Source organism: Chlorocebus sabaeus, chromosome 16 (genome assembly GCF_047675955.1).
Source record: "Chlorocebus sabaeus isolate Y175 chromosome 16, mChlSab1.0.hap1, whole genome shotgun sequence".
Taxonomy (NCBI): domain Eukaryota; kingdom Metazoa; phylum Chordata; class Mammalia; order Primates; family Cercopithecidae; genus Chlorocebus; species Chlorocebus sabaeus.
The window spans coordinates 50457575-50473979 of record NC_132919.1 but is presented as its reverse complement, the minus strand read 5'-3'; the positions used below and the strand labels follow the sequence as shown (position 1 = coordinate 50473979).

Below are 16405 nucleotides of genomic sequence, written 5' to 3'. Positions count from 1 at the left end.
AGTGACCTTCCCGCCTTTAGTGTCTCAACGTCCTGGAATTACAAGCGTGAGTCACTGTACCTGGCCAACGAGATTTCTTTTTTTTTTTCTTTTTTTTTTTTTGAGACGGAGTCTGGCTCTGTCGCCCAGGCTGGAGTGCAGTGGCCGGATCTCAGCTCACTGCAAGCTCCGCCTCCCGGGTCCTCGCCATTCTCCTGCCTCAGCCTCCTGAGTAGCTGGGACTACAGGCGCCCGCCACCGTGCCCGGCTAGTTTTTTGTATTTTTTAGTAGAGACGGGGTTTCAGCGTGTTAGCCAGAATGGTCTCAATCTCCTGACCTCGTGATCCGCCCATCTCGGCCTCCCAAAGTGCTGGGATTACAGGCTTATGCCACCACGCCCAGCCTGAGATTTTTTTTTTTTTTTTTTTTTTTTTTTGAGACGGAGTCTTGCTCTGTCACCCAGGCTAGAGTGCAGTGGCCGGATCTCAGCTCACTGCAAGTTCCGCCTCCCGGGTCCTCGCCATTCTCCTGCCTCAGCCTCCCAAGTAGCTGGGACTACAGGCGCCCACCACCTCGCCCGGCTAGTTTTTTGTATTTTTTTAGTAGAGACGGGGTTTCACCGTGTTAGTCAGGCTGGTCTCGATCTCCTGACCTTGTGATCCGCCCGTCTCAGCCTCCCAAAGTGCTGGGATTACAGGCTTGAGCCACCGCGCCCGGCCTACTGAGATTTCTTAATGATAACTCTTCACATGACAAATCCTTTCGTTATCACAAATTTGATTAGGGTAGTAAAGAGACTTCACCAATCAATACTGCTTTTAGAATCAGACCCCAATATTTCTTGGAGGATTAGTGACAAAGCTGGCCAACCTATGGCTACAAAGACCATGCTCTATTACTCTGCACCCTTCCACCAACTAGTAGAGAGCTCTCAGTCATCTAAGGTGGCCAAACCATGGACCTAGGGTCACATGTGGCCCTTTCCTATGCCCTAAGGAACTCAAGAATGCAGAAAAAATAGCGATGACAAAGTAACCTTACTATTCACTACCAACAAAACCCAGGATAATCACAGACGGCCAGGGAACAGCTATGTGGTGTGCCAAGGTGTGCCAAAGCTCCCTTCCGACGGGCACTGTACCCCCAGGCAAGGCCCTCAGGTCTTCCCCTTATTTATAAGATGGAGAGTCAGGCCAGGTGCGGTGGCTCACGCCTGGAATCCCAGCACTTTGGGAGGCCGAGGTGGGCGGATCATGAGGTCAGGAGATCAAGACCATCCTAGCTAACACAATGAAACCTCGTCTCTACTAAAAATACAAAAAATTAGCTGAGCGTGGTGGCGGGTGCCTGTAGTCCCAGCTACTCGGGAGGCCAAGGGAGGAAAATGGAGTGAACCCGGGAGGCAGAGCTTGCAGTGAGCCGAGATCGTGCCACTGCACTCCAGCCCGGGCAACAGAGCAAGACTCCATCTCAAAAAAAAAAAAAAAAAAAAAAAAAAGATGGAGAGTCAAACAAAACCACTGGGCAAAAAAGACTCCAGTCACCAGGAGGCAAACAATGTAAAACCAAAACTGCTGAAGAAAATGTGAATTAGTACATCCTCAATGAGGGCAATGCAGCCCCTTCCCTCAATACCACAGGGCATGGACCCTCACAACCAGAAATTCCTTAGGATCTTCCTACAGATATACCTGAAACACGGACAACATGATGTACATACGATGAGGCTCACAAGAGCCTCTATTGTGTCAGCATAAGACTAGAAACTGACACACGAGACAATGAATAAACCGATGCATCCACACGAGTTGTCATGAAGCAGCAGGAAGACAATGGAAACACATCTTCCTTCCAAGGTACATGAATCTCATCATAGTGAAAGAGCCATCATGGTGAAACCCAAATTGAGGGACATTCGACAAAGTAATTGGTAAAATGTCACGGTCTTCAAATGTGTCAAAGTTTTCAAAGTCAAAGCCGGATGTGGTGGCTCATGTCTGTAATCCCAGCACTTTGGGAGGCTGAGGTGAGTGGATCACTTCTGAGTCCAGTAGTTCAAGACTAGCCTGGGCAACATGGCGAAACCTCATCTCTACTAAAAATACAAAAAATTAGCCCAGGATGGTGGCACACGCTTATGGTCCCAGCTACTAGTGAGGCTGAGGTGGGAGGATCGCTTGAGTTCAGGAGCTTAAGACTGCAGTGAGTCATGATCATGCAACTGCATTCCTACATGAGTGACAGAGCAAGACCCTGTCTCAAAAAAAAAAAAAAAGAAAGTCAAGGAAAGGCTGTGAAGAACTGCTCCAAACTAAAGAAGACTCAATAGGGCCGGGGGCAGTGGCTCATGCCTGTAATCTTAGCACTTTGGGAGGCTGAGGCAGATGGATCACTTGAGGCCAGGAGTTTGAGACCAGCCTGGCCAACATGGTAAAACCCCATCACTACTAAAAATACAAAAAAATTACCTGGGCATGGTGGTAGGCGCCTGTAATCCCAGATACTCAGAAGGCTGAGGTAGAATCACTTGAACCCAGGAGGTGGAGGTTGCAGTGAGTCAAGATCACACCACTGCCCTCCAGCCTAGGCAACAGAGACTCCGTCTCAAAAAAAACAAAACAAACAAAAATGAAACATAAAAAGCATCCAGCACACTAGTGGCACTCGGTGCCATTCTTATGACTAATATGGTCTGGGGAATGTAAACTGATCAGGACATGAAGGTCTGGACTTTTCAGAGACACAGATGGTGTAATTGCCCACTCCCTGTGAGGCGATGAGGAGATAGTCCCATATAGAAGCATGGACGCTCCCAGGCCAGGATTCCCCAGGCGTCAGTCCCCTGCCCTCAGGGAAGCAAAGACGATGCTCTCTGAAACAGAGATAGGCCAGAAACAGGCCACAGTGCAAGATAAAATGCAGTGCAAAAACCTGTCTTGATGGGCATGAACCAGGAGCAGTTATGCACCACACTTAACAACTAGAAGCTTTTCAGCAGAGCTGAGCTGACAGACACTGGCCTAGGGTCAGTGCAAATCATGGGAAAACACTTTGTCCTTGAGGAGTTTAAAGGCTGGGGAGTGGTGGCTCACGCCTGTAATCCCAAAACTTTGGGAGGCTGAGGTGGGCGGATCACTTAAGGCCAGGAGTTCAAGACTAGCCTGGCCAACATAGTGAAACCATGTCTCTACTAAAATACAAAAATTAACCGGACATGGTGGTCGGCACCTGTAATCCCACCTACGGGGGAGGCTGAGGCAGGAGAATCACTTGAGCCCAGGAGGTAGAGACTACAGTGAGCCAAGACTATGCCACTGCACTCCAGCCTGGGTGACAGAGTAAGACTCTATCTCAAAAAAAAAGCCTGCAGAGAAGTACACAGGTAACAACAGTACAGCGTGACAAACGGCAGGAATTCCAGAAGACAGTAATTGTATTTGGGGAAGCATTTAGTTTCACATGCAAATGAATGTATAACTTTTTTTTTTTCCTTTGATGAGATGAGTCTCACTCTGTCGCCCAGGCTGGAGTGCAGTGGTGCGATCTCAGCTCACCTCTGCCTCCTGGGTTCAAACACTTCTCCTGCCTTAGACTCTCAAACACCTGGGACTATAGGTACACACCACCATGCCCGGCTAATTTTTGTATTTTTAACGGAGACGGGGTTTCAACATATTGGTCAGGCTGGTCTCGAACTCCTGACGTCATGATCCACCCACCTCGGCCTCCCAAAGTGATGGGATTACAGGCGTGAGCCACATGCCCGGCTTGAGTGTATAACTTTTTTCTTTTTTTTTTTTTTTTGAGACAGAGTCTCACTCTGTCGCCCAGGCTGGAGTGCAGTGGTGCGATCTCAGCTCACTGCAAGCTCCACCTCCCAGGTTCACGCCATTCTCCTGCCTCAGCCTCCCGAGTAGCTGGGACTACAGGCACCCGCCACCTCGCCCGGCTAATTTTTTTTGTATTTTTTAGTAGAGACAGGGTTTCACCGTGTTAGCCAGGATGGTCTCGATCTCCTGACCTCATGATTTGCCCGCCTCGGCCTCCCAAAGTGCTGGGATTACCATGCCCAGTCTGAATGTATAACTTTTAAAAACACTAAGTTGTTGTTCATATGAAAAGATAATCAATTATATTGTTAAGGTTTTTACAGAAAAGAGATAAAGTAGTCAGTCCTCTTACCTGGGTATTGTCTGTATAATGAAAATATCTTGGCCACGAACAGATTCTTTTATTTCAACTCTTGTTTCTGAAAAATAAAAATGTTCTAAAGTTTTAAGAAAAGCTCCTATGTGTAAAAAGGAGAAAAAAGAAAAAAAAAAGCACTTCATGCCGGGCACAGTGGCACATGCCTATAATCCTAGCACTTTGGGAGGGCCAAGGAAAGGAGATCACTTGAGCACCAAAGTTCAAGAACAGCCTAAGCAACATGACAAAATCCTGTCTCTACAAAAAATACAAGAATTAGCTAGGCATGGTGGCTTACGCCTGTAATCCCAGCACTTTGGGAGCCCAAGGTGGGCGGATCACTTGAGGTCAGGAGTTCGAAACCAGCCTGGTCAACATGGTGAAACCCCGTCTCTACTAAAAATACAAAAATTAGCCGGGCATGGTGGCGGGCGCCTGGAATCCCAGCTACTCAAGAGGCTGAGCGGAAGAACTGCTTGAACCTAGGAGGCGGAGGTTGCAGTGAGCCAAGATCGTGCCATTGCACTCCAACCTGGACAACAGAGCAAGACTCTGTCTCAAAAATAAATAAATAAATACATATATAAAAAATAAAAAAAATACAAGAATTAGCAAGGGCCAGGCGCAGTGATTCATGCCTGTAATCCCAGCACTTTGGGAGGCCGAGGTGGGTGGATCACAAGGTCAAGAGTTCTTCAAGACCAGCCTGGCCAATATGGTGAAAAACCATCTCTACTAAAAATACAAAAATTAGCCAGGCGTGGTGGCACGTGACTGTAGTCCCAGCTACTCAGGAGGCTGAGGCAGGAGAATCACTTGAACCCAGGAGGCAGAGGTTGCAGTGAGCCGTAATCGTGCCACTGCACTCCAGTCTGGGCGACAGAGCAAGATTCTATCTCAAAAAAATAATAATTAGCCGGCATGGTGGCAGGTGCCTGTAGTCCCAGTGGGAGGATCACCCGAACCAGAGAAGGTCGTGGCTGCAGCATGAGCTGAAACTGTGCCACTGCACTCCAGCCTGGGCAACAGAGACCTTGTCTGGAAAAATAAAAAAAAAAAGAAAGCAGAGAAGCAAAGCACTCATGATGCAACAGTTAGATAACATTTGGAGGGAGTAAAGATTAATCTAAACCAACATTTCATCTGGTGCAAAACAATAAATCTCGGAGCAGTATGAAGAAGAGGAAGCAAGAACGACCCCCAGACTGACCGCAGTCCGTGTACTGCCACTGCATTCCGCTCCCAGTGCCTGCATCTGGCCGCCTTTGCTGCCACCATGCCCAAGAGAAAGGCTGAAGGGGATGCTAAGGAAGGTGAGGCCAAGGTGAAGGACGAACCACAGAGAAGATCCGTGAGGCTGTCTGCTAAACCTGCTCCTCCAAAGACAGAGCCCAGGCCTAAAGAGGCCGCTGCAAAGAAGGGAGAGAAGGTACCCAAAGGGAAAAAGGGAAAAGCTGACGCTGGCAAGGAGGGGAATGACTCTACACGAAGTGGAGATGCCTGAACAGACCAGGCACCTGCTGGAGATGCCGAGGGAAGTGAGTGCATTTTTGACAACTGTGTACGTCTGGTGACTGTACAGTTTGAAATACTATTTTTTATCAAGTTTTATAAAAATGCAGAATTTTTTTTCTTCTAAGCAATGTTGTTAGCACACAGAACACTTCATTGTTGTTTTGGGGGAAGGGGCACATGTCATGAATAGAATGTCTCCGAAGCTGGATTGATGTGGGGAAAGCACCTTAACCTTCCAGTTTTTTTGTTGTTGTTGTTGTTTTGGTTTTTTTGAGACAGAGTTTTGCTTTTGTTGCCCAGGCTGGAGTGCAATGGCACGATCTCGGCTCACCGCAGCCTCTGCCTCCCAGCTTCAAGCGATTCTCCTGCCTCGGCCTCCCTAGTAACTGGGATTACAGGCATGTGCCACCATGCCCGGCTAATTTTCTATTTTTAGTAGAGATGGGGTTTCTCCATGTTGGTCAGGCTGGTCTCGAACTCCCGACCTCAGGTGATCCACCCGCCTCGGCCTCCCAAAGTGCTGGGATTACAGGCGTAAGCCACCGAGCCCGGCCCCTTCTAGTTTTGAGACTTCCTCTCGGCTCCCAGGAAGAGGGGTCCCCTGAGTTTGACACACATGGCCACCTCAGCACACAAAAGCCTCGTGGTCTGAAAAGACAAATTCGTGTCTATGTCCTCTTCTCCCTTTCCACCTTTCAGCATAGACTTAAATCCCTTAAAGCCAGACACTGCTGGGACCTGACCCCCCATAATTGATTTCCAGTGTGTCAGGCAATCTGTACCTTCCAGTGATGCCACTGACATGGCGCCCCTCAAAAGAGCAGTGGTTCCGTTTCTACACTGTGGATCTTCAGATAAATTCTGCCATTTTCATTTCACTTCCTCAAAGTCAGGGTCAGCACGTGAAAAGTTGTTAAACATGCTAAATGTTCACTGGGTTTTACAGTGACTTTCTGATTTTTGGTAGTTCATTGAAAAGGGGAGTTTGAAAGTTATTGGGCCAGGCGCAGTGGCTCATGCCTGTAATCCCAGCACTTGGGGAGACTGAGGCGGGCGGATCACCTGTGGTCAGGAGTTCAAGACCAACCTGACCAACATGGCGAAACCCTGTCTCTACTAAAAATACAAAAATTAGCCAGGCGTGGCTGCACACGCCTGTAATCCCAGCTGTTCGAGAGGCTAAGGCAGGAGAATTGCTCGAACCTGGGAGGTGGAGACTGCAGTAAACTGAGATCACGCCACTGCACTCCAGCCCAGGGGACACAGCAAGACTCTATCTCAAAAAGAAAAAAAAAAGAAAGTTATTATATGTTGTTAATGATTGTCTACCCATGTCCTGCTTGAAATACCATGATTGTATATTGAAAGTATCTTTAAAGGCCGGGCAGTGTGGCTCATGCCTGTAATCCCAGCACTTTGGGAGGCCAAGGAGGGCGGATCACGAGGTCAGGAGATCGAGACTATCCTGGCTGACACGGTGAAACACCGTCTCTACTAAAAATACAAATAAAAACAAAATTAGCTAGGCATGGTGGCGGGTGCCTGTAGTCACAGCTACTCGGGAGGCTGAGGCAGAGCTTGCAGTGAGCTGAGATCGTGCCACTGCACTCCAGCCTGGGTGACAGAACGAGACTCCGTCTCAAAAAAAAAAAAAAAAAGAAAATATCTTTAAGAAAACTGAATACAGCTGGGCCCAGTGGCTCACGCCTGTAATCCCAGCACTTTGGGAGGCCAAGGCAGGCAGATCACCTGAGGTCGGGAGTTCGAGACCAGCCTGACCAACATGGAGAAACCCTGTCCATACTAAAAATAAAATTAGCTGGGTGTGGTGGCACATGCCTGTAATCCCAGCTACTTGGGAGGCTGAGACAGGAGAATCGCTAGAACCCGGGTGGTGGAGGTTGCAGTGAGCCGAGATGGCATCATTGCACTCTAGCCTGGGCAACAAGAGCGAAACTCCGTCTCAAAGAAAAGAAACAAAAAAAACTGAACACAGTTTGACTTGAAAAAAAATAAGGGCCAGATGTGGTGGCTCACACCTGTGATCCCAGCACTTCGGGAGGTCAAGGCAGAGAGATCATTTGAGGTTAGGAGTTCAAGACCAGCCCGGCCAGCAGGGTGAAACCCTGTCTCTACTAAAAAATACAAAAACTAGCCGTGCGTGGTGGCGCATGTCTGTAATCCCAGCTACTTGGAAGGCTGAGGCAGGAGAATTGCTTGAACTGGGGAGGCGAAGGTTGCAGTGAGCTGAGATGGTGCCACTGCACTCCAGCCCAGGCGACAGAGCGAGATTCCGTCTCAAAAAAAAAAAAATAGTCAAACTCGAGGAAAATAAGTCCCCCAAAATAGAAGACAAAACTAACCAACAGTTCAGCATAAAGTCTCAGGGTCAAAAGCAACAATAAAACAACAACATGTTATCAAAATAAAGACACAGGCCGCGCACAGTGGCTCACGCCTGTAATCCCAGCACTTTGGGAGGCCGAGGCGGGTGGATCACGAGGTCAAGAGATCGAGATCATCCTGGCTAACATGGTGAAACTCTATCTCTACTAAAAATACAAAAAATTAGCCGGGCGTGGTGGCGGGCGCCTGTAGTCCCAGCTACTTGGGAGGCGGAGGCAGAAGAATGGCGTGAACCTGGGGGATGGAGCTTGCAGTGAGCCTAGACTGGGCCACTGCATTCCAGCCTGGGCAATGGAGCGAGACTCCATCTCAAAAAATAAAAAATAAAAGGTAAACAAAGAGGCCAAAGATTAACATCCTTATTATTATTATTATTATTATTTTTTGAGACGGAGTCTGGCTCTGTCGCCCAGGCTGGAGTGCAATGGCCGGATCTCAGCTCACTGCAAGTTCCGCCTCCCAGGTTTATGCCATTCTCCTGCCTCAGCCTCTGGAGTAGCTGGGACTACAGGCTCCCGCCACCTCGCCCGGATAGATTTTTGTATTTTTTAGTAGAGATGGGGTTTCACTGTGTTAGCCAGAATGGTCTCGATCTCCTGACCTCGTGATCTGCCCGTCTCGGCCTCCCAAAGTGCTGGGATTACAGGCTTGAACCACCACGCCCGGCCCATCCTTATTATTTTTTAAACAAATGCTGAGGCCTCCTCCATGTCGGGAACTGTACTGGGAACCACAAAATGCAGGACTTGGACGAAGGGACAAAGACTGACTCAAGAGACATGATACGACACCAAGGCCAGCAAACCCTCAGGCCCAGCATGCCGGAGATGCTATAGCTGTGACGAAGGAGAGAGAACAATGGGACTGGAAACAAGGGCCTCACTGCAATCCAGAACGAGCAGTGCAGAAGGGGGTTCAGGACTCAGGAAGATGTGGATCCGAGCGTACCAAGCAGAGGCGCAGGCAGTTAGTCTACTTAGAAAGCAGAGAGACTGAGGGGAAAGAGAAAGACAGGAAGTCAGTGAGCCAAGGGACCAGGACTTGCAAGACTCTGGATTTCATTTCTTATTCACTAAAGAGTGGAATTTATTCTAGCAGTAATAGGAAACCCACTGGAAGATTTGAGTTTGGGAAGGGTTTCATCTACTTGTTTTAAAAAGACTACTGGCAGGCCGGGCGCGGTGGCTCAAGCCTGTAATCCCAGCACTTTGGGAGGCCGAGACGGGTGGATCACGAGGTCAGGAGATCGAGACCATCCTGGCGAACACAGTGAAACCCCATCTCTACTAAAACTACAAAAAACTAGCCGGGCGAGGTGGCGGGCACCTGTAGTCCCAGCTACTCGGGAGGCTGAGGCAGGAGAATGGCGTAAACCCGGGAGGCGGAGCTTGCAGTGAGCTGAGATCCGGCCACTGCACTCCAGCCTGGGCGACGGAGTGAGACTCCGTCTCAAAAAAAAAAAAAAAAAAAGACTACTGGCTACTGTGTGAAGAAAACCATGGCAGGACAGGAGTGGCCACGGGGAGGCCACGGCAGCTGTTTTGGAAGATGTCTAGCAAGCAGCAAATGGCAGGCTGGACTGGAGTGGGAGCAGCAGAGGCTGTGAGAAGAGGTTAGATTTAACAAGTATTCCCAAGTCAGAGCACACAAGATGTGGTAATGGATGGATCAAAGACGAGGCAGGTAAAGGGGTAGAATCTGGATTCCCAAAGGGCCCCATGTAATTGCTAAAAAGACTGGACTCCAGCCTAGAGGGGAGGAGTAAGGAAGCAGTAGTAAGAAAAAATATTTGCATTTTAGAAATACCATGGTGGAAGCCGAGCGCAGCGGCTCACGCCTGTAATCCCAACACTTTGGGAAGCTGGGGCGGGAAGACTGCTTGAGCTCAGGAGTTCAAGACCAGCCTGGCCAACATAGTGAGACCCCATCTTAATAAAAATAAATAAATAAATAAAGGCTGGGCACAGTGGCTCATGCCTGTAATCCCAGTACTTTGAGAGGCCAAGGTGGGCAGATCACCTGAGGTAAGGAGTTCAAGACCAGCCTGGCCAACATGGTGAAACCCCATCTCTACTAAAAATATAAAAATTAGCCGGGTGTGGTGGCGGGTGTCTGTAAACCCAGCTACTTAGGAGGCTGAGGCAAAAGAATTGCTTGAACCTGGGAGGCGGAGGTTGCAGTGAGCCAAGATCGTGCCACTGCACTCCAGCCTTGGCGACACAGTGAGGCTCTGTCTCGAAAAAACTAAATAAATAAAAAATTTAAAAAAAAAGAAATAATTTTAACTTACCTCCATTGGTCTCTTGATATACAACAGACTTCCCCAATTCAGCACCAAGGCGCCTATAGACCAAAAAGAACAAAAAAGGGAAATTAAGATTTCTCGCTTTAAAAAAACTCCAGTTTATATGCATATGTCTAACAAAAAGACTCAAATAACTAAGCTGGCACTCTTTCCAAAAAATAATTTAGAAAATCTAATTCACTGAACTAAAATTCTGCTGTCACTCCATAAGCAGCTCACCACGTTGTAACATACATACTGCTTTACCAGACGGAGCTCACAACCCATGGTTAATGTCTGGTCCATTGTTCTTTGAATAGTAATTTTCTTGGAAAATCACTTCCAAGTACTTGGTTACTAGCAACGATTTCAGTAACACACACCAGAGATAAATGCCTCAATTATCAAAAGCATAGAGAAGGAAAGAGGCTTCAGCACCATTGACCAAATGTGGTGTGGATCTTGTTTGGATCCTGCTTAGAATAAACCAAGTATGAAAACCCATTTTTGGCCGGGCACAGTGGCTCATGCCTGTAATCCCAGCACTTTGGGAGACCGAGGCGGGTGGATCACCTGAGGTTGGGAGTTCGAGACCAGCCTGACCAACATGGAGAAACTCCGTCTCTGCTAAAAATACAAAATCAGCCGGGCCTGGTGGCACATGCCTGTAATCCCAGCTACTAGGGAGGCTGAGGCAGGAGAACTGCTTGAACCTGGGAGGCGGAGGTTGCAGTGAGCCAAGATCACGCCGTCGCACTCCAGCCTGGGCAACAAGAGCGAAACTCTGTCCCAAAAAAAAAAAGCCATTTTAAAAAATAATCAGAGAAATATGGACAAAGACTAGATACTACGTAATATTAAGGAATTAATAGTAGTGTGAAGTTTTAAGTCCTGATTAGTAAGCATTACTATTTTTACAAGAGAAATGATATGATGAAGGGAATCTATTTAAAAATACTCCAGGCCGGGCGCGGTGGCTCACGTCTGTAATCCCAGCACTTTGGGAGGCAGACGGATCACCTGAAGTCAGGAGTTCGAGATCAACCTAACCAATATAATAAAACCCCATCTTTACAAAAAATAGAAAAATTAGCTGGGTGTGGTGGCGGGCGCCTATAATCCCAGCTACTCAGGAGGCTGAAACAGGAGAATTGCCGGAATCCAGGAGGCAGAGGTTGCAGTGAGCCAAGATCACACCATCGCACTCCAGCCCGGGCAACAGGAGCGAAACTCCATCTCCAAAAAATAATAAAAATAAAAATCTCCAGTCAGGCCAGGCTCAGTGGTTCAATGATTGTAATCCCAGCATTTTGGGAGGCCAAGGTGGGCAGATCACTTGAGGCCCAGAGTTCAAGACCCGCCTGGGCAACATGGAAAAACCCCGTCTCTACCAAAAATACAAAAATTAGCTGAGTGTGGTGGTGAGTGCCTGTAATCCCAGCTACTTGGGAGCTGAGGCACGAGAATCACTTGAACCAGGAGGTGGGGACTGCAGTGAGCCAAGATTGTGCCACTGCACTCCAGCCTGGGTGACAAAGCAAGACTCTGTCTCAAAAAAAAAAAAAAAAAAAAAAAAAAAAAACTTCAGCCAGGTATACACATACAATGGAATATTATTTGGCCTTAAAAAAAGAATAAATTCTGGTATGTGCTATGACACGAGTGAGCCTTGGAAAAGGTACGCTGAGGAAAATAAGCTAGACACAAACAGAGAAATGCTGTATGATTCCTTTTGTATGAAGTCCAGAGAACAGGCAATTCATAGAGACAAAGCAGAACAGAGGCTACCAGGGAAGGCGGGGAGGGGAGAATGGGGAGTTAGTATTTAATGGGTACAGAGTTTCTGTTTGGGATGATGAAAAGTTCTGGAAATGAATAGTGGTGATGGTTGTGCAACACTGTGAATGTAGTTAATGCCACTGAAGTGTACACTTGAAAATGGTTAAAAAGGTAGGCCAGGCGCAGTGGCTCATGTCTCTAATCCCAGCACTTCAGGAGGCCAAGGTAGGTGGATCACCTGAGGTTGGGAGTTCGAGACCAGCCTGACTAACACAGAGAAACCCTATCTCTACTAAAAATACAAAATTAGCCAGGCGAGGTGGCGCATGCCTGTAATCCCAGTTACTTGGGAGGCTGAGGCAGGAGAATCACTTGTAACTCAGGAGGCAGAGATTGTGGGTAAGCCAAGACGGCACCATTGCACTCCAGTCTGGGAAACAAGAGCAAAACTCCGTCTCAAAAAAAAAAAAAAAACCAGTAAACTTTATGTTATGTATATAACAATTTTTAAAAATACTCCAGGCCAGGCACAGTGGCTCATGCCTGTAATCCCAGCACTTTGGGAGGCCAAGGCGGGCGGATCACGAGGTCAAGAGATCGAGACCATCCTGGCAAACATGGTGAAACCCTATCTCCATTAAAAATACAAAAAAAAAAAAAAAAAAATTAGCTGGACATAATGGCACGCGCCTGTAGTGCCAGCTACTTGAGAGGCTGAGGCTGAGGCAAAAGAATCGCTTGAACCCGGGAGGTTGAGGCTGCAGTGAGCTGAGATCACCACACTGCAATCCAGCTTGGTGACAGAGGGAGACTCTTCTCAAAAACAAACAATACTCCAGCATCTCCCCCACCTCAAAAAAAAGCACGATAGAGACAAGATTACCAAAAAGTTGCTAAGTGTGGAAGCTGGATTAAGGATACCAGGTTGGGGCGGGGCAGGTAACAAAATACATGTAACTTTCACATATCCTGGGAAGGTCATGTATCTAACTATTTTATTGATTAAAGTTCATAATCAAAAAAGTTTGAAGATCCTTGCTTGAAGATTAGACAGTCTGAAAGAAATCATGGAAATACAATATCATAACTTCAGGGGTTAAGTAATCTACTGATCAAACTTTGTTCAGGGGCAAACAATCTTCTTTTAAAATAAAATCTTACTGGCCGTGCATAGTAGCTCATGCCTATAATCCCAGATCGCCTGAGGTCAAGAGTTTGAGACCAGCCTGGCCAACAAGATGAAACCAACCGGTCTCTACTAAAAATACGAAAATTAGCCACGTGTGCTGTCGGCACCTGTAATCCCAGCTACTTGGGAGGCTGAGGCAGGAGAATTGCTGGAACTTGGGAGGTGGAGGTTGCACTGAGCCAAGATGGCACCACTGCACTCCAGCCTGGGTGACACAGCAAGATTGTCTCATAATAAATAAAACAGATAAAATAAGGGAAGTATTTATGAATATGTATCATTGATAGTAATTCAAAACCTTTCTGGAATTTGCCAGGAAATAATCTAAAACCAAAAAAAAAAACCCTCACTGACTTTTAAAATGTGCCCTGCTCCCCTCTGCTCTCCCTCAAGGTCAGGTGGGGTAAATCTGAACCACTAGATACACACAGAAGCTTCCTTTAAAGTCAGTGTTTTCACTGGCCTCAAAAAGAAAGACAAATAATCAGGGGTTAGAAATAGAAACTAGGTAGTAGACTGCAAAAGGATTGATTTGTTTTTTTTAACATTCTTCCAATCTCCAAACTCCAACTATTAAAAAAAACAGGCAGAGCTGAAAAAAATGACTAAAGTTTTCCCGTTCTTCTACATTTCCCCCCAGAAGTTTAAAATATATCCCTGCAATTATTTATCAACCCTAAAAATTTAACGAAGTAACTCTGTAAAAACTGTTTAAGATGTGAAAATGACTTTAAATATTAAAAGACGAGCTATTCATTTTGTCTTTGATTTCTAACAAGTGTATGTGGAAAGGACATATAAGGCTCCTCCTTTATATCAGAGCTCTGGGATTCTCCAAAAGAGCCAACTAGAAAAGAGGCCATTTAACCGGGCACAGTGGCTCACGCCTGTAATCCCAGCACTTTGGGAGGCCGAGGCGGGCGGATCACGAGGTCAGGGGGAGTTCGAGACCAGCCTGGCCAACATGGTGAAACTCCACCTCTACTAAAAATACAAAAATTAGCCGGGCGTGGTGGCACGCGTCTGTAGTCCCAGCTACTTGGGAGGCTGAGGCAGGAAAATCCCTTGAACCTGGGAAGCAGAGGTTGCAGGGAGCGAGATAGCGCCACTGCACCCAGCCTGGGCGACAGAGCAAGACTCCATCTCAAAATAAAGAAATAAATAAAAAGAAAAGAGGCCATTTAGTAAACAGGTATTCAGAGGGCCACTATGAGCCCTGCTCTGCTAGAACCAGATACTACTACTACATTATCCCGGTCATCCTCACAATATTCTTGGCCAAGAGACAGAATCATGCCCATTTCACAGATGAGGTTCAGGGAAATCAAGTCTCTCGCCCAGTGACAGAGCTAGTAAGTGGCAAGGCTGGGAAGGCATCTCAGAGCTGTCAGACCCCAAAGGCGACTTGAGACCAGGGCCTTCCTTGGGTTAAAGACACACATGACTGATCTTATCCCAAGCTGATTTGCAAAGCAGGGTCAGGCCTGTCATTTCTACCACCAGCTCCGGCCCATCTGCCTCCCTGGAATTGCCTTCTTCACACTGCCAGTCCCCACACCTTTGCTCTGCGACCGCACCCGCCGCGTCGGGTCCCCCAAGTCACAACCACGAGTCTCACCGCAGGGAGACTCGAAAGTGGCGGCGGTCAGATTCCCAGGTCAACTCCAGCCGTGGGAAAGGGAGCCAAGACCAGCGCCCCTCTCCCCAAGGCACGCACTTTGGGAGCTCCAGAAAGCTCGGCCCGCCCCGGGGTGTGGGAGTGCGGAGACGAAAGGCAGGTAGGCCGCGGACCCAGTCACGGGGCGGGGACTGAGGTCACCGAGAGTCCGCCCCAAGCCTCCCAGCTGCAAAACCGGGAGGCGGGTTCTGGTTTCCGTCACCTCCAAGGTTTCTCCGGCTGGGAAAGGACAGGCCTGCGCCTCCCGCCCAGGTGCAGGAGGTGGGGCGGGTGAAGAGGAGTGGGTACCTCGGGGCGCGAAGGCGAGCGAGGCGCCGCCGCCCCCGGCCCGGCCCTCCCGCCGCCCCCTTACTCTGTGATGCGCTTGGCCAGCTCCGTGCAGGCGGCCGTGGAGTTGGCCGAGAAGACTCGGTAGCCGGTGCGAGCGGCGTTCATGGCCGGCAGGGGAGCGGGGCGGGCGCGCGGTACACGGAAAGCCGAGGACGCGGAGAGCGGGGGCAACAGCAGCAGCTTCTTGGGCATCGTCCGGCCCGCGGCGCGGTTACGGCCGGCCCCGCGCGGGGCTGCACCCGGAGCGTTTCCAACCGCGAGACCCCGGTTCGGGTGGGGAAGGCGCTGAGAAACGGCGCAGGCTGGGAGAGTTCCGAGGTCCGCACCCTTGCGTACCCCACACCACGGACTGCAGCTGCCGAGCGTTTGCTGCGCCCCGCGCCGCCGCCTGAGAGCCAGAGACAAGGCCACCGCCCCCTCCGGGCATCCGAGGAGCGTCGGCTAGAGCGCCCTCAGGCAGCCATCTCGGATGAGGGCAGGGAGCCGGGCGACTCTCTAAAAGCCTGTTCTGCCGATGGGGCGTGTCACAGGTTCGCTCCACCCCTGCTTTGACCGCTTCCACGGGAGCTCTTTCGGTCTCACCTTCTTGGGAGGAGCATCCTACCTCGGTAGTGGCTCCAGCTGTTTCCAACTTTTTTGGCCAGGACCCAACATGTCCGCCTCCGAGGAGGTAGACGATCTAGCTCCGCATGTCTATGGTAGCACAGTGCCCGACCCCCGAGGCGCGTGCGCCGGCCTGAGATTAATTTGAAAAGTGGAGGGCGGGGTTCTTTCCAGCTGGTTGACCGCAGTACTGAAGCGTCAGTACTGAATACTGAAAGGTGGTCTTCTGCTGAGCCTGATCTTTCAGGCGTTTCCGAACAGATCCCCAACCCTGTGTCTGCGTGTAAGGCAAAATTCCCTGAACGTGCCAAAGGCCCTCTTGCCGGTATTCGCTTTCAATCATAAAAGCCCTCCTTTGGGCCAGGCGCGGTGGCTCACGCTTGTAATCCTAGCACTTTGGGAGGCCGACGTGGGTGGATCACGAGGTCAGGGGTTCGAGACCAGCCTGACCAC

At 49.0% G+C, this 16405-nt stretch overlaps 1 protein-coding gene across 3 annotated transcripts in view; it reads right to left on the bottom strand.

Annotated features, from left to right (window-relative positions):
* PRPSAP1 (phosphoribosyl pyrophosphate synthetase associated protein 1) overlaps positions 1–15767 on the bottom strand; it is a 45677-nt gene extending 29910 nt beyond the window's left edge. Inside the window, exons 1-3 of one of the 3 annotated variants that reach the window (XM_008011665.3) lie at positions 15372–15767; positions 10380–10432; positions 4163–4229 (exon numbers count right to left, since the gene is read on the bottom strand). In XM_008011665.3, the coding sequence (XP_008009856.1) occupies positions 4163–4229; positions 10380–10432; positions 15372–15541 (290 nt within the window). In that variant the 5' untranslated portion in view covers positions 15542–15767. Of the gene's footprint in view, positions 1–4162; positions 4230–10379; positions 10433–14899; positions 15221–15371 lie in introns of those variants that run through there. The other 2 variants (XM_008011669.3, XM_008011667.3) reach the window with 2 other exon arrangements.
* Positions 15768–16405: the final 638 nt, after the last annotated feature.